We start from the raw sequence: 26,791 nt of genomic DNA, 5'->3' as shown, positions 1-26,791 counted from the left end.
ACCAACAGTAGAATACTGAAACTACAAAATGATGTTCTATAGCATTACACCAAGAGTAGAACACTGAAACTACAAACTGATGTTTTATAGCATTACACCAAGAGTATAACACTGAAACTACAAACTGATAAACATTTTATAGCATTACACCAAGAGTGGAACACTGAAACTACAAAATGATAAATGTTTTACTACACCAAGAGTAGAACACTGAAACTACAAACTGATAAATGTTTTATAGCACTACACCAAGAGTAGAACACTGAAACTACAAACTGATAAATGTTTTATAGCACTACACCAGGAGTAGAACACTGAAACTACAAACTGATAAATGTTTTATAGCACTACACCAACAGTAGAATACTGAAACTACAAAATGATGTTTTATAGCATTACACCAAGAGTAGAACACTGAAACTACAAACTGATGTTTTATAGCATTACACCAAGAGTAGAACACTGAAACTACAAACTGGTGTTTTATAGCATTACACCAAGAGTAGAACACTGAAACTACAAACTGATAAATGTTATATAGCATTACACCAACAGTAAATACTGAAACTACAAAATGATGTTTTATAGCATTACACCAGGAGTATAACACTGAAACTACAAACTGATAAATGTTTTATAGCATTACACCAAGAGTAGAACACTGAAACTACAAAGTGATAAATGTTTTATAGCACTAACAGTAGAATACTGAAACTACAAACTGATATTTTATAGCATTACACCAAGACTAGAACACTGAAACTACAAACTGATAAATGTTTTATTTCACTACACCAAGAGTAGAACACTGAAACTACAAACTGATAATTGTTTTATAGCACTACACCAAGAGTAGAACACTGAAACTACAAACTGATGTTTTATAGCATTACACCAAGAGTAGAACACTGAAACTACAAACTGGTGTTTTATAGCATTACACTAAGAGCAGAACACTGAAACTACAAACTAATAAATGTTTTATAGCATTACACCAAGAGTAGAACACTGAAACTAGAAATTGATGTTTTTAGCACTACACCAAGAGTAGAACACTGAAACTACAAACTGATAAATGTTTTATTTCACTACACCAAGAGTAGAACACTGAAACTACAAACTCATAAATGTTTTATTTCACTACACCAAGAGTAGAACACTGAAACTACAAACTCATAAATGTTTTATAGCACTACACCAAGAGTAGAACACTGAAACTACAACCTGATGTTTTATAGTATTACACCAAGAGTAGAACACTGAAACTACAAACTGGTGTTTTATAGCATTACACCAAGAGTAGAACACTGAAACTACAAACTGATGTTTTATAGCATTACACCAAGAGTAGAACACTGAAACTACAAACTCATAAATGTTTTATTTCACTACACCAAGAGTAGAACACTGAAACTACAAACTGATAAATGTTTTATAGCACTACACCAAGAGTAGAACACTGAAACTACAAACTGATGTTTTATCGCATTACACCAAGAGTAGAACACTGAAACTACAAACTGGTGTTTTATAGCATTATACCTAGAGTAGAACACTGAAACTACAAACTGATAAATGTTTTATAGCATTACACCAAGAGTAGAACACTGAAACTACAAACTGATAAATGTTTTATTTCACTACACCAAGAGTAGAACACTGAAACTACAAACTGATAAATGTTTTATAGCACTACACCAAGAGTAGAACACTGAAACTACAAACTGATGTTTTATAGCATTACACCAAGAGTAGAACACTGAAACTACAAACTGGTGTTTTATAGCATTACACCAAGAGTAGAACACTGAAACTACAAACTGATGTTTTATAGCATTACACCAAGAGTAGAACACTGAAACTACAAACTGGTGTTTTATTTCACTACACCAAGAGTAGAACACTGAAACTACAAACTCATAAATGTTTTATTTCACTACACCAAGAGTAGAACACTGAAACTACAAACTGATAAATGTTTTATAGCACTACACCAAGAGTAGAACACTGAAACTACAAACTGATGTTTTATAGCATTACACCAAGAGTAGAACACTGAAACTACAAACTGGTGTTTTATAGCATTACACCTAGAGTAGAACACTGAAACTACAAACTGATAAATGTTTTATAGCATTACAACAAGAGTAGAACACTGAAACTACAAACTGATAAATGTTTTATAGCACTACACCAAGAGTAGAACACTGAAACTACAAACTGATGTTTTATAGCATTACACCAAGAGTAGAACACTGAAACTACAAACTGGTGTTTTATAGCATTACACCAAGAGTAGAACACTGAAACTACAAACTGATGTTTTATAGCATTACACCAAGAGTAGAACACTGAAACTACAAACTGGTGTTTTATAGCATTACACCAAGAGTAGAACACTGAAACTACAAACTGATAAATGTTTTATAGCATTACACCAAGAATAGAACACTAAAACTACAAACTGATAAATGTTTTATAACACTACACCAACAGTAGAATACTAAAACTACAAACTGATATTTTATAGCATTACACCAAGACTAGAACACTGAAACTACAAACTGATAAATGTTTTATTTCACTACACCAAGAGTAGAACACTGAAACTACAAACTGATGTTTTATAGCACTACACCAAGAGTAGAACACTGAAACTACAAACTGGTGTTTTATAGCATTACACCAACAGTAGAACACTGAAACTACAAACTGATAAATGTGATATAGCATTACACCAACAGTAGAACACTGAAACTACAAAATGATGTTCTATAGCATTACACCAAGAGTAGAACACTGAAACTACAAACTGATGTTTTATAGCATTACACCAAGAGTATAACACTGAAACTACAAACTGATAAATATTTTATAGCATTACACCAAGAGTGGAACACTGAAACTACAAAATGATAAATGTTTTACTACACCAAGAGTAGAACACTGAAACTACAAACTGATAAATGTTTTATAGCACTACACCAAGAGTAGAACACTGAAACTACAAACTGATAAATGTTTTATAGCACTACACCAGGAGTAGAACACTGAAACTACAAACTGATAAATGTTTTATAGCACTACACCAACAGTAGAATACTGAAACTACAAACTGATGTTTTATAGCATTACACCAAGAGTAGAACACTGAAACTACAAACTGATGTTTTATAGCATCACACCAAGAGTAGAACACTGAAACTACAAACTTGTGTTTTATAGCATTAAACCAAGAGTAGAACACTGAAACTACAAACTGGTGTTTTATAGCATTACACCAAGAGTAGAACACTGAAACTACATACTGATAAATGTTATATAGCATTACACCAACAGTAGAATACTGAAACTACAAAATGATGTTTTATAGCATTACACCAAGTGTGGAACACTGAAACTACAAACTGATGTTTTATAGCACTACACCAGGAGTAGAACACTGAAACTACAAACTGATAAATGTTTTATAGCATTACACAAAGAGTAGAACACTGAATCTACAAACTGATATTTTATAGCATTACACGAAGAGTAGAACACTGAAACTAGAAACTGGTGTTTTATAGCATTACACCAAGAGTAGAACACTGAAACTACAAACTGATAAATCTTATATAGCATTACACCAACAGTAGAATACTGAAACTACAAACTGATAAATGTTTTATAGCATTACACCAAGAGTAGAACACTGAAACTACAAAATGATAAATGTTTTACTACACCAAGAGTAGAACACTGAAACTACAAACTGATAAATGTTTTATAGCATTACACCAGGAGTAGAACACTGAAACTACAAACTGATGTTTTATAGCATTACACCAAGAGTAGAACACTGAAACTACAAACTGATGTTTTATAGCATCACACCAAGAGTAGAACACTGAAACTACAAACTTGTGTTTTATAGCATTAAACCAAGAGTAGAACAATGAAACTACAAACTGGTGTTTTATAGCATTACACCAAGAGTAGAACACTGAAACTACATACTGATAAATGTTATATAGCATTACACCAACAGTAGAATACTGAAACTACAAAATGATGTTTTATAGCATTACACCAAGTGTGGAACACTGAAACTACAAACTGATGTTTTATAGCACTACACCAGGAGTAGAACACTGAAACTACAAACTGATAAATGTTTTATAGCATTACACAAAGAGTAGAACACTGAATCTACAAACTGATATTTTATAGCATTACACGAAGAGTAGAACACTGAAACTAGAAACTGGTGTTTTATAGCATTACACCAAGAGTAGAACACTGAAACTACAAACTGATAAATGTTATATAGCATTACACCAACAGTAGAATACTGAAACTACAAAATGATGTTTTATAGCATTACACCAATTGTGGAACACTGAAACTACAAACTGATGTTTTATAGCACTACACCAGGAGTAGAACACTGAAACTACAAACTGATAAATGTTTTATAGCATTACACAAAGAGTAGAACACTGAATCTACAAACTGATATTTTATAGCATTACACGAAGAGTAGAACACTGAAACTAGAAACTGATGTTTTATTTCACTACACCAAGAGTAGAACACTGAAACTACAAACTAATGTTTTATAGCATTACACCAAGAGTAGAACACTGAAACTACTAATAGATAAATGCTTCATAGCATTACACCAAGAGTAGAACAAGGAAACTATGGACGTAAAATTTTTTTATGGCATTAGATAAGACTGAAACAACCAAAATAACATCTAGAAATTAATTTATGGCATTATATCAAGAATAGCAAAATGAAGAAAATGTCTGAAAACTAATTAAAGTCATTACATCAGTGGTAACACAATCATATTAACATTACACCAGGAGTAGATAAACAAACTGTCATCTTGAAACTAGTTTATTGCATTACATCAAGAGTAGGACAAATAAACTGTCATCTAGAAACTAGTTTATATCATTACATCAAGAGTAAGACAAATAAACTGTCATCTATAAATTAGTTTATAGCACTACATCAAGTGTAGGACAATCAAACTAACATCTATAAATTAATTTATAGAATTAAATCAAGGGTAGGAAAATCAAACTAATATCTATAAATTAATTTACAGAATTAAATCAAGGGTAGGACAATCAAACTAACATCTATAAATTAATTTACAGAATTAAATCATGGGTAGGACAATCAAACTAACATCTATAAATTAATTTACAGAATTAAATCAAGTGTGGGACAATCAAACTAACATCTATAAAGTAGTTTATAGTATTACATCAAAGGAAGGACAATAAATTGAATGAATAATAAAGATCAGCATAGATAAAGTTCTAAAATATTCTTTACTCAAGTACACAGAGAAATAACACTGAACCTTTGTTAAAGTTCAACTTACAGTGGTTTCTGAAGCTTGGTGGTACCAAACACAGAGTATGGAGGACTTAGCTGACTGAACTGAAGACCACTGGCACAAGACCAACCACTAAGAATACAGAACAGTCTCATAATTATTGATGTTTTAAAATGTAAATGTGTCCTCTTACTTTGAAAGTATCAGTCTATTAAGTTAAGAGATCTAATTAAAATTCTTCAGTTAAGACTGAGATTAGAACACATGTACAACAATAACTGTCAAACCATGTTTGATAAAAAGGAAAAACAAAATGTCTCTTTCTAAAGACACATTTATAAGCATTTCACATAAAACAGAAAATGTAAAGAAATTGTATGACATCAGAAGTTTCACAAAGAAGATAAATAACTCAGATTAATATACAGCACCATCACCATCCTCTATGGCTATAAACAATAGAGGGCATTAAACTTCACTCATATGAGAACATTAGTAATAATCAAAATATCAAAAATATACTACTGTGCTCAACCTTAACAGTGGAAACATTTCTGAAAGGTTACACATAACATTTCAAATATTTCAAAAGAAATTTAAATATTTTCAAGGATATTTCACATAAATATCAACCTTATATAATTAAAGGCCCAGCTGAAACAACATTTAAAAATACACAATAATTTAAAATTGTTGGAAGAGTCTGGCCCTACTAATAACCCACATGACTTGGTTCCACTATCATCAGACAGTGATGTTATTGATGATAAACCACAGACCCTCAAAACCATGTAGATTATTAGTAAGGCATGATGCTTCAACAATTTTAGTTATTATGCACTTGCAAATATTCTTCTAACTGACTTAAAGATTTAAATAGCTAATGATACAAACCTTTAGTTTTTGGTGTATGTACACCCTCTGAAAAGTTTCAAATGACAGTATGTATCTTACTTATCAGCTATCACATTTCTTGATGTAGACACACCCTTTGAAAAGTTTCAAATGACACTATATCTTACTTATCAGCTATCACATTTCTAGATGCAGACACACCCTCTGAAAAGTTTCAAATGACAGTCTATATCTTACTTATCAGCTATTACATTTCTTGATGCAGACACACCCTCTGAAAAGTTTCAAATGACAGTCTATATCTTACTTATCAGCTATTACATTTCTTGATGCAGACACACCCTCTGAAAAATTTCAAATGACAGTATATATCTTACTTATCAGCTATCACATTTCTTGATGTAGACACACCCTCTGAAAAGTTTCAAATGACAGTATGTATCTTACTTATCAGCTATCACATTTCTTGATATAGACACACCCTCTGAAAAGTTTCAAATGACAGTATGTATCTTACTTATCAGCTATCACATTTCTTGATGTAGATACACCCTCTGAAAAGTTTCAAATGACAGTATGTATCTTACTTATCAGCTATCACATTTCTTGACGCAGACACACCCTCTGAAAAGTTTCTAATGACAGTATGTATCTTACTTATCAGCTATCACATTTCTTGATGCAGACACACCCTCTGAAAAGTTTCTAATGACAGTATGTATCTTACTTATCAGCTATCACATTTCTCGATGTAGACACGCCCTCTGAAAAGTTTCAAATGACAGTATGTATCTTACTTATCAGCTATCACATTTCTTGATGTAGACACGCCCTCTGAAAAGTTTCTAATGACAGTATGTATCTTACTTATCAGCTATCACATTTCTTGATGCAGACACACCCTCTGAAAAGTTTCAAATGACAGTATGTATCTTACTTATCAGCTATCGCATTTCTTGATGTAGACACACCCTCTGAAAAGTTTCTAATGACAGTATGTATCTTACTTATCAGCTATCACATTTCTTGATGTAGACACACCCTCTGAAAAGTTTCAAATGACAGTCTATATCTTACTTATCGGCTGCTGTATTTCTTGGTGTCAACAAACTTTCTGAATAGTTTTTAATGATAGCATATACCATACTTATCAGCTATTGCATTTCTTGGTGTAGGTGCACTCTCTATAAAGTTCCTAATTGTACCTTATTTATCAGCCATTGTATTTCTTGGTGCCAACACACTTTCTGAAAAGTTTCAAATTATGGGTTATATCTTACTTAGACATCAGGTCTGTGAAAACCTACAGTATATACCCAAAGCCCACAAAACCTGTGAACTCTAACGATATATACACAGAGGCCACAAGACCTATTACACTATATACACAAGTATCACAAGACCTGTAAACTCTAACGATATATACACAGAGGCCACAAGACCTATTACACTATATACACAAGTATCAACAAACCTGTAAACTCTAATGATATATACACAGAAGTCACAAGACCTATTACACAATATACACAAGTATCACAAGACCTGTAAACTCTAACGATATATACACAGAGGCCACAAGACCTATTACACTATATACACAAGTATCAACAAACCTGTGAACTCTAACGATATATACACAGAGGCCACAAGACCTATTACACTATATACACAAGTATCAACAAACCTGTAAACTCTAATGATATATACACAGAAGTCACAAGACCTATTACACAATATACACAAGTATCACAAGACCTGTGAACTCTTAACGATATATATATACACACACAAGGCCGATGAACTCAAAGATTTTCCACCTTATATTTGACTATTACAATAACTCATGTAACATGGTTCTGTAGCTTTCACTCACAAGTTAGTGATTAGATGTATCTATAAAATGGTGTTATTTAAACACAACTAGTAACTTCACCTGTTTTCACATAAGGAGTGTGGTTTACTACATGAGATGAAGAGCAAAATGAAAATTATAGTTACAGATAATGTTATTTAAAAACATTACATTATTTAACCATCTGTAATAACCATCTAGTAAAACATTACATTATTTAACCATCTAGTAAAACATTACATTATTTAACCATCTGTAATAACCATCTAGTAAAACATTACATTATTTAACCATCTGTAATAACCATCTAGTAAAACATTACATTATTTAACCATCTGTAATAACCATCTAGTAAAACATTACATTATTTAACCATCTGTAATAACCATCTAGTAAAACATTACATTATTTAACCATCTGTAATAACCATCTAGTAAAACATTACATTATTTAACCATCTGTAATAACCATCTAGTGAAACATTACATTATTTAACCATCTGTAATAACCATCTAGTAAAACATTACATTATTTAACCATCTGTAATAACCATCTAGTAAAACATTACATTATTTAACCATCTGTAATAACCATCTTGTAAAACATCACATTATTTAACCATCTGTAATAACCATCTAGCAAAACATTACATTATTTAACCATCTGTAATAACCATCTAGTAAAATATTACATTATTTAACCATCTGTAATAACCATCTAGTAAAACATTACATTATTTAACCATCTGTAATAACCATCTGGTAAAACATTACATTATTTAACCATCTGTAATAACCATCTAGTAAAACATTACATTATTTAACCATCTGTAATAACCATCTAGTAAAACATTACATTATTTAACCATCTGTAATAACCATCTAGTAAAACATTACATTATTTAACCATCTGTAATAACCATCTAGTAAAACACTACATTATTTAACCATCTGTAATAACCATCTAGTAAAACATTACATTATTTAACCATCTGTAATAACCATCTAGTAAAACATTACATTATTTAACCATCTGTAATAACCATCTAGTAAAACATTACATTATTTAACCATCTGTAATAACCATCTAGTGAAACATTACATTATTTAACCATCTGTAATAACCATCTAGTAAAACATTACATTATTTAACCATCTGTAATAACCATCTAGAAAACATTACATTATTTAACCATCTGTAATAACCATCTAGTAAAACATTACATTATTTAACCATCTGTAATAACCATCTAGAAAACATTACATTATTTAACCATCTGTAATAACCATCTAGAAAACATTACATTATTTAACCATCTGTAATAACCATCTAGTAAAACATTACATTATTTAACCATCTGTAATAACCATCTAGTAAAACATTACATTATTTAACCATCTGTAATAACCATCTAGTAAAACATTACATTATTTAACCATCTGTAATAACCATCTAGTGAAACATTACATTATTTAACCATCTGTAATAACCATCTAGTAAAACATTACATTATTTAACCATCTGTAATAACCATCTAGAAAACATTACATTATTTAACCATCTGTAATAACCATCTAGTAAAACGTTACATTATTTAACCATCTGTAATAACCATCTTGTAAAACATAACATTATTTAACCATCTGTAATAACCACCTAGCAAAACATTACATTATTTAACCATCTGTAATAACCATCTAGTAAAATATTACATTATTTAACCATCTGTAATAACCATCTAGTAAAACATTACATTATTTAACCATCTGTAATAACCATCTGGTAAAACATTACATTATTTAACCATCTGTAATAACCATCTAGTAAAACATTACATTATTTAACCATCTGTAATAACCATCTAGTAAAACATTACATTATTTAACCATCTGTAATAACCATCTAGTAAAACATTACATTATTTAACCATCTGTAATAACCATCTAGTAAAACACTACATTATTTAACCATCTGTAATAACCATCTAGTAAAACATTACATTATTTAACCATCTGGTAAAACATTACATTATTTAACCATCTGTAATAACCATCTAGTAAAACATTACATTATTTAACCATCTAGAAAAACATTACATTATTTAACCATCTGTAATAACCATCTAGTAAAACATTACATTATTTAACCATCTGGTAAAACATTACATTATTTAACCATCTGTAATAACCACCTAGTAAAACATTACATTATTTAACCATCTGTAATAACCATCTAGTAAAACATTACATTATTTAACCATCTAGTAAAACATTACATTATTTAACCATCTAGTAAAACATTACATTATTTCACCATCTGTAATAACCATCTAGTAAAACATTACATTATTTAACCATCTAGTAAAACATTACATTATTTCATGATTCAAGATTAATGTATATTATATAACACAACAGTACTTTAACCATCTGTAATAACCATCTAGTAAAACATTACATTATTTACATGATTCAAGATTAATGTATATTAAATAACACAACAGTACTTTAACCATCTGTAATACCCATCTAGTAAAACATTACATTATTTCCATGATTCAAGATTAATGTATATTATATAACACAACAGTACTTTAACCATCTGTAATAACCATCTAGTAAAACATTACATTATTTCCATGATTCAAGATTAATGTATATTATATAACATAACAGTACTTTAACCATCTGTAATAACCATTTAGTAAAACATTACATTATTTCCATGATTCAAAATTAATGTATATTAAATAACACAACAGTACTTTAACCATCTGTAATAACCATCTAGTAAAACATTACATTATTTCCATGATTCAAGATTAATGTATATTATATAACACAACAGTACTTTAACCATCTGTAATAACCATCTAGTAAAACATTACATTATTTCCATGATTCAAAATTAATGTATATTATATAACACAACAGTACTTTAACCATCTGTAATAACCATCTAGTAAAACATTACATTATTTCCATGATTCAAGATTAATGTATATTAAATAACACAACAGTACTTTAACCATCTGTAATAACCATCTAGTAAAACATTACATTATTTCCATGATTCAAGATTAATGTATATTAAATAACACAACAGTACTTTAACCATCTGTAATAACCATCTAGTAAAACATTACATTATTTCCATGATTCAAGATTAATGTATATTATATAACAACACAACACAACTTTAACCATCTGTAATAACCATCTAGTAAAATATTACATTATTTCCATGATTCAAGATTAATGTATATTATATAACAACACAACACAACTTTAACCACCAAGTAGTAAGCACCTGATAAAAAATATTACATTATTTCCATAATTCAAGATTATTGTATATTGTAGAACAACACAACAGTACTTTAACTTGAAAATGCAATTGCACCTCACTGTCTAAATGTGCATGCACATCCACCTAATTTCAATGAATGCAATCAAAAGGCAGATGTAAATATACTTCAGTAAAGATCTTGTACAACAAAATATTACAAGGTTATCAAAGTGTTTACAAAGGTCTAATGGCAGGTTGAAGAATAACATAATAATATTTTTGTTGATAGCATTAAGTATGGTAAAGCTAGTATTAACTAACTTAATGCACAGGATGTACACAAGCTGTAATTACCTTATCTCTATTAAGTATAGGCTGTACTTAATAAAGGCTTAGTTATTGTTAGTTTAAACACTGATAGATTTCTGTGTCTGCAATCACAGTTATTTTATATTATTCCAAGTATTAAGCATGTAATAATTATATAATTTCCATAACTCGAGATTAATCTACAATATATAACACAATAGCCTGTTAACCATCAAGAAATATGGTTCCAATGAGAAATTTCATTATTTTCATGCCTTAAAATTAATATACATTATATACTAACACAATAGTACTTTAAATGTCAAGTAATATGGATAAAAAATTCTATTAACAGAATGATATGAAATATGAGTGAAGATTATTTAAAATCATGTGAACAGTAGAGTCACTCAGGTACTCTCCACAGTTAACTCACATTAACAGGTATTCTCATTCAATGGTGCCATCTATATCCAAACTTTTGTTTTGCATGGAACAAGCCTTGAATTCCCACATAATCCATAATCAATGTGGTTCAACAGCATCTCGCATGAAATCATAATGTGTCAACCTTCCACCAATAGCAGTGTGACATGCTCCTGATGCATGCAACTCTCTATTCAACTGTACTAAACTATTACTTTGAGATCGGGCAGAAAATGGAAGCACTTGTTTATAGCAGTGTGTTGAAAGTGTGAGAGAAGGTAAGTATCTGTTAGAAGTACATTTTTAGTATAGGAAAATAATAATGTCCAATACAGCACATTTCCTTTTCTCACATGTGTAGTTAGAATCCCACATTGAATAGGAAGAAAAACTGAGAAAAAGCGTAAAAAAGAACCATCCTTCAAAAGTGTCCAATGAACACTCCTCAAGTGTGATCCTCTTTGGAAACACATGTGGAACACTGCACTAGTTTGGTACCAAGTACACACTGTAGCAAGTGTGGAAAGAGATGTCTCATACATGGGTGGAAAGTGGAAGGAGCAAACAAAAAGAAGAAAAAAACAAACAGACAAGTGTTGGAATCTGAATCACTGTATACTAGAATATTAATATTATGTACAAGAATCCTATACACACACAAATGTGGGGAAAACTTAAATGAATGTGCTCCATGACTAAGACACAATGGATCATATGCAGCCAGTCAACACCAGTCCAAGACCAAGCAGTATTGGGAATAGAACCTCTGACACATGGTAGTACCTACTCTCAATTGAGAATTAAATACTCAGCATGAACCCTGACACCAGAAGAAGAGAAAACAAAACACTCTAAGGAAGGGGCATCATGTAATAAGGAAGGAACAGTGTCACAGGAAGGGGCATCATGTAATAAGGAAGGAACAGTGTCACAGGAAGGGGCATCATGTAATAAGGAAGGAACAGTGTCACAGGAAGGGGCATCATGTAATAAGGAAGAAACAGTGTCACAGGAAGGGGCATCATGTAATAAGGAAGGAACAGTGTCACAGGAAGGGGCATCATGTAATAAGGAAGGAACAGTGTCACAGGAAGGGGCATCATGTAATAAGGAAGGAACAGTGTCACAGGAAGGGGCATCATGTAATAAGGAAGAAACAGTGTCACAGGAAGGGGTATCATGTAATAAGGAAGGAACAGTGTCACAGGAAGGGGCATCATGTAATAAGGAAGGAACAGTGTCACAGGAAGGGGTATCATGTAATAAGGAAGGAACAGTGTCACAGGAAGGGGCATCATGTAATAAGAAAGGAACAGTGTCACAGGAAGGGGCATCATGTAATAAGGAAGGAACAGTGTCACAGGAAGGGGTATCATGTAATAAGGAAGGAACAGTGTCACAGGAAGGGGCATGATGTAATAAGGAAGGAACAGTGTCACAGGAAATTGGTAAAATGGAAGAGTTAAGCTCAGCAGATTCCACACCAGAAGCTTGGAGAGGCACAGAATAGTTACTTAGAAGAAAAGATTGTCAAAATTCTTATCATCATGAAAAGGTTTGGTAGATTGCCAAAGAAATCAAGCAACAACGGAAGAAGGTTGACTCCTATAACATCAATCTCATAGGAATTATAGTTGAAAATTCCTCAGTTGAAATCTCCTCACCTAAAGCTTTTGTCAGAGTACTGAAAGTATGTGAAAGAAAAATTTGAAGCTTTGGAATTTATCATAAATGATGAAATATCTGAAAGAAAAATGAGAAAAAAAATAGGAACAAACCAAGATAAGTTACCTTACCAAAACTATAAATAAAGAAATTGTAGCAAAATAATTAAATAAAATCATTACTTTGCAGAAAATATAAAGAAAACATGATATGGTATGCAGAATAATATACAATTTGAAATATGAAAATCAGTAAGCTATGTAACAATCACAGTCAATGTACAGCTTTAGTGGATAAACATGTACCACAAATACATTTTAACTTTTCATGTGTTTTTTTCACAGATAGTGTGATGTCACCAACAATATAGTATTTTCCAGACAACTATACATGTTAGCCTTCTCCAGTGCTAAATATTTATAAACTCAGGCCATACAAATATGTTCGGATTATAAGTTTAGATTTCCAAATTTGGGGATAGCTCTTGTATTCAATGTCAGAAAAAAACTGAATGTGGATAAACATGAACAAGAACAATTCAAAATGAGACCTATAAAAAATGTTACTGTGGTATGTCAAGTGCAGCATCTTGTAACAGATCACTAGTAAAAGCTATCTTAAGCAACATAATCATGAAGAAGAATTTCCATCTGGAGAAATGATACAAGTCATGTGTTTCTTGCACATCACATCTACTCAACTATTACACTCCTCATATAGATAGAGACTGAAACATTCATTCATTCTATTCCATAAAAAGACATATCAGTAAATTCACTAGATGCTGCATCTATTGATTTATGTGCAATCAGAATGTTTAGTAAGAAGTACGGGAAACCAATGTCCTTGTTCACAGGATGAAGTACAGAAAACAAGCAAGGAGAGTTAGTTTGTTTTAGAGCAATGCTGTTTCCACCACAGGGAATTAAATCTCAGGTTCTAGAATTGTAAGTCTATTAACATACTGTTGTCCCACCGGGCACAGAAGTACAGGGAAACCAATGTCCTTGTTCACAAGATGAATTACAGAAAACAAGCAAGGAGAGTTAGTTTGTTTTAGAGCAATGCTGTTTCCACCACAGGGAATTAAATCTCAGGTTCTAGAATTGTAAGTCTATTAACATACTGTTGTCCCACTGGAGCACAGCAAAGATGAATGGTGTACGTTGAACAAAACAGCTTTACAGAAGAAACACTTGAAGAGGAAATTACAATGCAGAGTAAATGTCAAGATGCCAGATCATCAGGTGCAAACACAATGACATACACTGTAATGAAGTGATGAAGTCTAAAACATTAAAATTACTTAATATAATCTACTCAGCCTCTGTATTACCAATATATTCCAACCAATGTCATGAAAACATACTGCACACAATGTTTAAGTTTCATAGTTAATTCATGAATGAGAAATGTATATTATTTACAGCAAATAAATTCAACTCTATAAGAACAATACACATAATGTAAAAAATATAACATCCTTCACTTACAGTTCTATAACAATTTAACAAAACATACATTTGTTTCTATTATTTAAAAATTATATTTACTTTAAAAATATTGAAAATATTTTCTGGTTCAATTAACACTGGTACTAAGTTGATGTAACACCAGTTACACAATTAACACTGGTACCAAGTTGATATAACACAATTAACACTTGTACCAAGTTGATATAACACAATTAACACTGGCACCATGTTGATATAACATTATTTACACAATTAACACCGGCACCATGTTGATATAACATTATTTACACAATTCACACTGGTACCAAGTGGATATAACATTAGTCACACAATTAACACTGGCACCATGTTAATATAACATTAGTTACACAATTAACACTGGCACCATGTTGATATAACATTAGTCACACAAATAACACTGGCACCATGTTAATAATAACATTAGTTACACAATTCACACTGGTACCATGTTGATATAACATTAGTTACACAATTCACACTGGTACCAAGTTGATATAACACAATTAACACTTGTATCAAGTTGATATAACACAATTAACACTTGTACGAAGTTGATATAACATTATTTAAACAATTCACACTGGTACCATGTTGATATAACATTAGTTACACAATTAACACTGGCACCATGTTGATATAACATTAGTTACACAATTCACACTGGTACCAAGTTGATATAACATTAGTCACACAAATAACACTGGCACCATGTTAATATAACATTAGTTACACAATTAACACTGGAACCATGTTGATATAACATTAGTCACACAATTAACACTTGTACCAAGTTGATATAACACAATTAACACTGGCACCATGTTGATATAACATTAGTTACACAATTCACACTGGCACCATGTTGATATAACATTAGTTACACAATTCACACTGGTACCAAGTTGATATAACACAATTAACACTGGCACCATGTTGATATAACATTAGTTACACAATTAACGCTGGCACCATGTTGATATAACATTAGTTACACAATTCACACTGGTACCATGTTGATATAACATTAGTTACACAATTAACACTGGCACCATGTTGATATAACATTAGTTACACAATTAACACTGGTACCAAGTTGATATAACATTAGTTACACAATTCACACTGGTAACAAGTTGATATAACATTAGTTACACAATTCACACTGGTAACAAGTTGATATAACATTAGTTACACAATTAACACTGGTACCAAGTTGATATAACATTAGTTACACAATTCACACTGGTACGAAGTTGATATAACACAATTAACACTTGTACCAAGTTGATATAACACAATTAACATTTGTATCAAGTTGATATAACACAATTAACACTTGTACGAAGTTGATATAACATTATTTACACAATTCACACTGGTACCATGTTGATATAACATTAGTTACACAATTCACACTGGTACCATGTTGATATAACATTAGTTACACAATTCACACTGGTACCAAGTTGATATAACATTATTTACACAATTAACACTGGCACCATGTTGATATAACATTAGTTACACAATTCACACTGGTACCAAGTTGATATAACACAATTAACACTTGTACCAAGTTTATATAACATTATTTACACAATTAACACTGGTACCAAGTTGATATAACATTACTGTAAAACTTACGTTTTTGTTGTAGCAGCAGCATCAGACAAATTCCTTGATTCTTCAAGTTCAATGAGCTTTCTTAATATACCTCTAATCTCTTTTTCTACATAATTTTTAACTGAGTCTAGATCCATCTTTTTCATTTGCTTATCCAAGTCACCAGTGAGCTCAGTTATTGATTTTTGCCATTCTAATTCCTAAAAAATATACACATACCATTTAAGATTTCTTGAATCACAACACTGACCTGCTTCAACAGCAACTCAAGAGTGACTGTATACAGAAACAACTGAACTACACAGAATACAATTAATGTAATTAAAACAATGCATAAAAATTATCTAAATAAATGCAATCAAACCAAGAGATCACATAAAAAGGAACCAGAAGAAACTTCACTAGAAAATAGAAACTACAAGAACTAAAAATTATGAGACAAAGCAAAACCAATCAATACACCATATAAAAAAGAAGTTAGAAGGTACACAACAAAATAATAGAGAAAAACATATATTTACAGACCACATCAAAATAAACTTAAGACATACAGAAAAACACATATTTGAAGACCACATCAAAATAAACTAACAAACAAAGAAAAAGAAACAAATCTACAGACCACATCATAATAAACTAAGAAATACAGAGAAAAAGAAACAACTCTACAGACCACATCATAATAAACTAAAAAATACAGAGAAAAAAAAAACTACAGACCACATCAAAATAAACTAAGAATTACAGAGAAAAACAAACAAATCTATAGCCACATCAAAATAAACTAAGAAATACAGAGAAGAACAAACAAATCTACAGACAACATCATAATAAACTAATAAATACGGAGAAAATACAAACAAATCTACAGACCACATCAAAATAAACTACTAAATACAGATAAAAACAAACAAATCTACAAACCACATCATAATAAACTAAGAAATACAAACAAATCTATAGACCACATCATAATAAACTAAGAAATACAGAGACAATACAAACAAATCTACAGACCACATCATAATAAACTAAAAAATACAGAGAAAAAAAAACAAATCTATAGGCCACATCAAAACAAACTAAGAAATACAGAGAAAAACAAACAATTCTACAGACAACATCAAATCAGTGATGTTGAGAAACCCACTTGTTGAGAAATTAATATACAAAAACGGCTCGTTTGGGTTGAGAAAATATTTTACATAGAAGGTTGAAACATTGTTTGCTCTTCTATGTAAAATATTTTCTCAACCCAAACGAGCCGTTTTTGCATATAAATAGACAACATCAAAATAAACTAAACAATACCAAAAAAAACAACAACCGACAAACACTACAAAAATAAACAAAGAAATACAGAGAAAGACAAATAAATCTACATACCACATCAAAATAAACTAAAAAATACAGAAAAAAGACACAAACCTACAAACCACAAAAAAATAAAGAAATACAAAAAAACAAACAACTCAAGAGTGACTGTATACAGTAACAACTAAACTACACAGAATACAGTCCACATCAAATATAAACTAAGAAAAACAGAAAAAACACAAACAAACCTACAAACCACATCAAAATAAACTAAGAAATACAGGGAAGAACAAACAAATCTACAGACAACATCAAAATAAACAAATCTACAGACCACATCATAATAAACTAACCAACAAACACTACAAAAATAAACTAAGAAATAGAGTAAAACATACTTACAGACCACATGAAGAAACACAGAAAAAATAAAGAAATAGACATCTTTCAATTTTTGAAATTGAAAATTACTAGAAATACAGAATCTAGTTCTGAAAAAAAAACACTTACAAGAGAGGTTAGTCGATTCAACATTTTAGAAAGCTCAGACTTTAATTCAGTGCAGCTGTTTTCAAACATGCCTCTACTAACTTTTCTTTCCAATGTTATTATGTCTGCTTTCTGAAAGAGAAAAAAAAATTTTGATATTGAGTTTCACATTATCTAAAATACAACATGTCTCGTAAAGTAGTTATAAATAGTCAATAGAATTTATAAAATACAATATACATCTTGTAAACTATTTATAAATAGTCAACATACCTTCTAAACAACAATGTACATCTTGTAAAGTAATCATAAATAGTCAATAAATCTAATACACTACAACATAAGTGTTGTAAAGTAGTTATAAATAGTCACCAGAACAAATAAAATGCACCATACATCTAAAAATTGTAGTTATGAATAGTCAACAGAAGTTCAAAAATACAGCAGAAATCTTTTAAAGTAGTTATAAATAGTAAAGAACTTCTAAAATACAACATACATCTTAAAAAGTAGTTATAAATAGTAAAAACAATCTCTAAAATACAACATACATCTTAAAAATTAGTTACAAACACTCATGAGAACTTCTAGAATCCACTATACATCTTATAAAGTATTCACAAACAGGCAACAAAACTTCTAAACTACAACATACATTCTTTGATAGATTGTTTAGGCAGAGTATTCATGATGAAACATTGTAGAATAGATGGCAACTGCCTGTTGTGAAGACACAAGAGTAGAGGACAACATTGCGAAAGTCTTCCACCTTTCGTCTTCAACTAGATGTTGTCAGTCTTTTATAGTGTCCTGGTGGGTTGTGGAGAAAGTGTTATGATTGGTTGGATTACCACTGTTTCTGATTGGAGGAAAGACTTCCTGTAGATTCAACCAATGGCAGCCACAAGTTACTCATTATTAAACCTTCACTAAACAGAGATTCCAGATTAGAGGTGAGTATTCTGTAGCTGCCATTGGTTGAATCTACAGGAAATCTCTCCTCCAATCAGAAACAGTGATAATCCAAACAATCATAACATGCCCTCCACAATCCATCAGGACACTATAAAAGACTGACAACACCTACACACACACTAACTTGAAGATGAAAGGCAGAATACTTTTAAAACGTCGTCTTCTAGACTTGTGTCTCCACAACAGGCAGTGGCTGTCCATTTTAAAAAGTTACAACATACATCTTAAAAAGTAATTATAAATAGTCAACATAACTTTTAAACTACAACATAAATCTTGTAAAGTAGTTATAAACAGTTAACAGAACTTCTGAACTACAACAAAAATTTGTAAAGTAGTTATAAACAGTTAACAGAACTTCTAAAATACAACATACATCTTGTTACAGTAGTTGTAAAAAATAGAATTTATAAAATAAAACCAGCATCTTAAAAAGTACTTATAAATAGTCAATAGAACTTCTAAACTACAACATACATCTTGTACAGTAGTTATATCAAGTAAATAGAACTGCTAAAATACAACATACATGTTGTAAAATAGTTATAAATAGTCAATAGAACTTCTAAACTACAACATACATCTTGTACAGTAGTTATATCAAGTAAATAGAACTGCTAAAATACAACATACATGTTGTAAAATAGTTATAAATAGTCAATAGAACTTCTAAACTGCAACATACATCTTGTACAGTAGTTATACAAGTAAATAGAACTGCTAATATACAACATATATGTTGTAAAATAGTTATAAATAGTCAATAGAACTTCTAAACTACAACATACATCTTGTACAGTAGTTATACATAGTAAATAGAACTGCTAATATACAACATACATGTTGTAAAATAGTTATAAATAGTCAATAGAACTTCTAAACTACAACATACATCTTGTACAGTAGTTATACATAGTAAATAGAACTGCTAAAATACAACATATATGTTGTAAAATAGTTATAAATGGTCAATAGAACTTCTAAATTACAACATACATCTTGTTAAGTAGTTATACAATAGTAAATAGAACTTCTAAAATACAACATATATCTTGTAAAATAGTTATAAATAGTCAATAGAACTTCTAAACTACAACATACATCTTGTAAAGTAGTTATAGTCACAGAGAACTAAAACACAATACATCTTGAAAGTAGTTATAAATGGTCATCTGAACTTCCAAATTGCAACATGCATCTTGTAAAGTAGTTATAAATAGCCAATAAAACTTCTAAAATATGAGATACATCTTCTAAAGTAGTTTTAAGTCAATAGAATTTCTAAAATACAACATGTGCATCTTGAAAGCAGTCATAAACAGTCAAGAGAACTAAAACAACATACATCTTGAATGTAGCTATAAATAGTCATCAGAATTTCTAAAATACAACTTGTAAAGTAGTTATAAATAGTCAATAGAACTAGAAAGTTGTTATACATAGTAAATAAAACTAGAAAGTTGTTATACATAGTCAATAGAACTACTAAAATATAACATACACCTTGAAAGTAGTTATGAATAGTCAATAGAACTAGAAAGTAGTTATAAATAGTCAATAGAACTAGAAAGTAGTTATAAATAGTCAATAGAACTACTAAAATACAACATAATCTTGTAAAGTAATTATAAATAGTAAACACAATTAATAAAATAGGTAGTTCAAATACTTCACAAAATTTCTAAACTACAACATAAATCTTGTAATGTAATTATAAATAGTCTACAGAATGTCTAAAGTAAAACATGCATCTTGTAAAGCAGTTATAAATAGTCAATAGAATTTCTAAACTACAACATAAATCTTGTAGTTATAAACAGTCATTAGAACTTTTAATTCATAACATGCATCTTTTAAAGTACTTTTAAGTAGTCAAAGAATTTATAAAATAAAAGATGCATCTTAAAAAGCAGTTATAAAAAGTCAATAGAACTGGTAAAAATATACATCTTGTAAAGTAATTATAAAAAGTATAAAGAACTTCTAAAATACAACATGCATCTTGAAAGTAGTTATAAATACAAAATACATCTTCTAAAGTAATTATAAATAGTCAATAGAACTACTAAAATACGAGATACATCTTCTGAAGTAGTTTTAAAATGCTAATATAATTTCTAAAATACAATATGCATCTTGGAAAGCAGTCATAAACAGTCAACAGAACTTAAAAAACAACATACATCTTGAAAGTAGCTATAAATAGTCATTAGAACTTCTAAAATACAACTTGTAAAGTAGTTATAAATAGTCAATAGAACTACTAAAATACACGCATCTGCTGAAGTAGTTATAAACAGTTAACAGAACTTCTAAACTATTAGGTTGAGGAATAATTTGTGAGCGTTTTTAAATAATTTCATTCAAGCATTACATGCAAGACTATACAATACTTCAATGCATGAACACATTACACCCAAAACATTTATTATGATACTTTATTTCATGTAATACCTAGGTATATAGTATGCATTGTGTTAAACGAAATTGCAAGAAATTAAATGCGAAAAGCAGATGGTGTCGAAAATGCTCGATTTTGTCCACTTGACATTTCATTTAATGAGCTGAAAATGAAAGCAAAATTAAAGACATATGAAAATCAAACACACCATCTATTAGAGCAAAAAATTATCTACCAAATGACATGAAATATTTTGCAAAAGCGTTTCATTTATGAATATATTTTTTTAACTTGAAAAAATGCTCACGAATTATTCCTCAACCCAATACAACATAAATCTTATAAACAGTCATTAGAACTTCTAATCTATAATATGTATCTTTTAAAGTACTTTTAAATAGTCAATAGAATTAATAAAATAAAACATGCATCTTAAAGAGCAGTTGTAAATAATGAACAGAATTTATAAAATACAACATGCATCTTTTAAAGTAGTTATAAATAGTCAATAGAACTTTTAAAATACAACATATATCTTGTAAAGTAGTTTTAAATAGTAAATAGAACTTAGAAAATAAAATATGCATCTTACACAGTACTTGTAAATAATGCCCAGAACTTCTAAATACAACATGCATCTTTTAAAGTAGTTATAAATAGTCAATACAACTTCTAAAACACAACATGCATCTGGTATAGTAATTATAAACAGTCAACAGAACTTCTAAAATAAAACATGCATCTGGTAAAGTAGTTATAAATAGGCTACACAGATTCTAAAATACAATATACATCTTTTAATGTACAGTGGTACCTCAGTTCTCGAACGACTCCCTTCTCAAACAATTCGGTTTTCAAACATGTTGTTTGAGAAAAAAATATCTCAGTTGTCAAACATAAACTCAGTTCCCGAACCAAGCTGTTGTGTGGCCCGAATCCCTGAAATAACCCAACCGATGACCCAAATGACCCTTCAACAATTTTCATCCCACGCCAAGCTTGCCCAAAACATTTTACCCTCACTTGTCGTTCAGTTCACAACCCCACTAAAATCTGCTGTGAATGTTCTTGTTTTTTTTTTGTTGTTTTTTCTAAATATTCTGATTAAATAAGCCACCATGGGGTTAAAGAAGGATAATGAAAGCAGCAAACCAAAAAGAAAAGTTGTTAGAGCCACAATAGAGGTGAAAAAAGATCTCATAGCAAAGTATGAGAGTGGTGTTCACGTGTCTGACCTTGCTACACAGTTTGGTATGGCGAAGCATACAGTCTGTACCATACTGAAAAATAGAGGTCGTCAAAGAAGCTTATGTTGCAAAAGGAGAGACAGTACTTAGAAAACAAAGATCACAAACAATGGAAGAGGTAGAATAACTGTTGTTGATTTGGGTAAAGGAAAAACAGTTAGCTGATGATAGTATTTCTAAGGTCATAATTTGTGAGAAAGCAAAGCAGTTGCATGCTGATCTCCTGAAAAACACCCCTGGATCAAGTACTGATACAAGTGATGCCTTTAAGGCTAGTAGGGGGTGGTTTGAAAAAGTTAGGAAGAGAAGTGGCATACATAGTGTGGTGAGACATGGGGAGGGTGCCAGGCAGAAACAAACCTCATTAGACAAGTTTTTAATGAAAAATAGGTCTAGTGAGTCTCAAGCAGGTTGTAGCAGTGCAAAGAGACAGAAAAGAGAAAGAACCCCAGAAGGAGAGTTACCTGACATTTCTATGGAAGGTGACTCCCCTTACATACAATAATAACCCTCCTACTCTCCACGTTCCTCACCACCTTTCACTTACGCCATCAGCTCCCTCAGCACAGGTAAAGTGCAGTTAAATTTTCATTTATTGTTTCTTTAATGTGTTTATAGTTTTTGTGGTTGACTTTATGCATGTAAGTATTATTATACAGGTATAAATAAGCAATATTTTTACTTAAAATGCTTCATAATGCATAATTTTTGGAGGTCTGTAACAGATTAATTTAATTTACAGTATTTCTTATGGGAAAAATTGATTCAGTTTTGAATAAATCGGTTTTGAACAGCCTTCTGGAACAGATTAAGTTCGAGAAGCAAGGTACCACTGTAGTTTTAAATAGTCATTAAAATTTATAAAATATGTATCTTAAAAAGTACTTGTAAATAATGCACAGAACTTCTAAATACAGCATACATCTTGTAAAGTAGTTATTAGCAGTTAACAGAACTTCTAAATACAGCATACATCTTGTAAAGTAGTTATTAACAGTTAACAGAACTTCTAAATACAGCATACATATTGTAAAGTAGTTATTAACAGTTAACAGAACTTCTAAATAGCATACATCTTGTAAAGTAGTTATTAACAGTTAACAGAACTTGTAAAACAGAACATATATTTTGTAAAGTAGTTCAAATAGTCCAGAAAACTTCTAAAACACAACATATAGTTTGTAAAGTAGTTACAAATAGTCTACAGAACTTCTAAATACAGCATACGTTTTGTAAAGTAGTTATATAGTCTTCTTTTTCAGCTTTGGTTTCTTGCAAATCTTGAACACATGACCAAATCTCCTAAAATACAATTTACACAGAGTAGTAAGCTTACAAGACAAATGCAAAGACAGTGTAAATTTCAACTGTGTGTAAAATTTGAAGAAAAGAACAACTTCTAAGATGATTTTACAACTGACTAGTATGATATTGTCTGTATAATTTAAAATTTAAAATATGGATTATGATCTAACACACTTAACAAACTTATGATGTTAACTGCTGTGAAATATATATTATCCATCAAACAGAACTTATAATTTGTATCTTGGGTTTTCATATTAATACCTAATGTTTGAGGAGGGTTCAATTACTGATTGGCTAATATCTCTTATGGTCATTAATAATAAAATATATTATGACAATTATCACCACATTTTTATTTAAAAGTGAAAATATTTCTGTTACATTATATAATCAGTAGTAAGCAAAACTGACAACAAGAAAACAACAAACTATCTAATTTTACGTTTGTATTATTCAGTTGTACATATCATTCTGTAGACATTTTATAAACATATACCTTGGTGACAATGTTGCTCTACAGAGATAATATACTAACACATATTGGTCATAATATAAACATATACATTGGTGACAATGTTGCTCTACAGAGATAATATACTAACACATATTGGTCATAATATTGGTTTGGAATTAAGGTAACAACACATACTGATTGCAATGTTAGTTTATAGAGATAATATATTAACATACACTGGTAACAATATTAGGATATAGTTAGTGTAACATTGCTGATATAGGGTTAATATGCACAACACATATTGATCATAAAGTTCATATTTCATCAGTATAAGCAATATTAGTCACTAAGCTGGTATAGGTTCAATATAACATTGGTCTATGGCAGGATCACAAAGCTGGTGTAGGTTCAATATAACATTGGTCTATAGCAGGATCACAAAGCTGGTGTAGGTTCAATATAACATTGGTCTACAGCAGTGTTATAAAGCTGGCATAGGTTCAATATAATGTTAGTCTATGGCAGGGTAATAAAGCTGCTGTAGGTTCAATATAACATTGGTCTATGGCAGGATCACAAAGCTGGTGTAGGTTCAATATAACATTGGTCTATGGCAGGATCACAAAGCTGGTGTAGGTTCAATATAACATTGGTCTATGGCAGGATCACGAAGCTGGTGTAGGTTCAATATGACATTGTCTATGGCAGGATCACAAAGCTGATGTAGGTTCAATATAACATTGGTCTATGGCAGGATCGCATAAGCTGGTATAGGTTCAATATAACATTGGTCTATAGCAGGATTACAAAGCTGGTGTAGGTTCAATATAACATTGGTCTATGGCAGGATCACAAAGCTGGTGTAGGTTCAATATAACATTGGTCTATGGCAGGATCACAAAGCTGATGTAGGTTCAATATAACATTGGTCTATGGCAGGATCACAAAGCTGGTATAGGTTCAATATAACATTGGTCTACAGAAGTGTTATAAAGCTGGCATAGATTCAATATAACATTGGTCTATGGCAGGATCACAAAGCTGGTATAGGTTCAATATAACATTGGTCTACAGCAGTGTTATAAAGCTGGCATAGATTCAATATAACATTGGTCTATGGTAGGGTAATAAAGCTGCTGTAGGTTCAATATAACATTGGTTTATGGCAGGATCACAAAGCTAGTGTAGGATCAATATAACGTTAATCTATAGCAGAGTCACAAAGCTGGTGTAGATTCAATATAATGTTAGTCTATGGCAGGGTCACTGAGCTAGTGTAGGTTCAATATAACATTGGTCTATTGCAGGGGTTTAGTGCTGCTATAAAAGCACCTGAGAGTATAGCTGAATCCTGACACTTTAAAAAACTAATGTATTAGTATACAAATTTACATCTTGAATTGTCTTTCATAACCAAACTCTCAGAGAACATCCTGGCTCACTTTGATCCGACATGTCTGTGTTAAAATGGTCAGAGGTAGTGTTAGAAAACACACTGGCTTTCTTTGATTCCACATTTTGGTGTTAAGATATACAGAGTACTGAAACATTTAATCATAAAATTGGAGAGAACAAAGACACTCTGTATGTTTCACAACTTACAAACATCCTTATTGTTCTCAGTATTGTAATTATAAAATTTCATCAAATACCAATTATTTCAAGTATTAATATACCTTACAATGACACAGCATGTTTAATATACACAATTTATTTACATAATATGTAAATAAATTTCTGTG

The 26,791-nt window shown here is 30.6% G+C and overlaps 1 protein-coding gene across 3 annotated transcripts in view; it reads right to left on the bottom strand.

Moving 5' to 3' along the window:
- The window catches only part of LOC143238107 (uncharacterized), a 49,154-nt gene extending 23,917 nt beyond the window's left edge, over window positions 1–25,237 (bottom strand). Inside the window, exons 1-4 of one of the 3 annotated variants that reach the window (XM_076478061.1) lie at window positions 24,512–25,236; window positions 18,683–18,793; window positions 16,877–17,055; window positions 5,384–5,470 (exon numbers count right to left, since the gene is read on the bottom strand). In XM_076478061.1, coding sequence (XP_076334176.1) covers window positions 5,384–5,470; window positions 16,877–17,055; window positions 18,683–18,751 — 335 coding nt within the window. In that variant the 5' untranslated portion in view covers window positions 18,752–18,793; window positions 24,512–25,236. Of the gene's footprint in view, window positions 1–5,383; window positions 5,471–16,876; window positions 17,056–18,682; window positions 18,794–19,316; window positions 19,428–24,511 lie in introns of those variants that run through there. The other 2 variants (XM_076478062.1, XM_076478063.1) reach the window with 2 other exon arrangements.
- Window positions 25,238–26,791: the final 1,554 nt, after the last annotated feature.

Source organism: Tachypleus tridentatus, chromosome 13 (assembly GCF_004210375.1).
Source record: "Tachypleus tridentatus isolate NWPU-2018 chromosome 13, ASM421037v1, whole genome shotgun sequence".
In the NCBI taxonomy this organism is placed as follows: Eukaryota; Metazoa; Arthropoda; class Merostomata; order Xiphosura; family Limulidae; genus Tachypleus; species Tachypleus tridentatus.
Note: the sequence above shows the minus strand (reverse complement) of the source record. Positions and strands in the feature narration are given on the sequence as shown.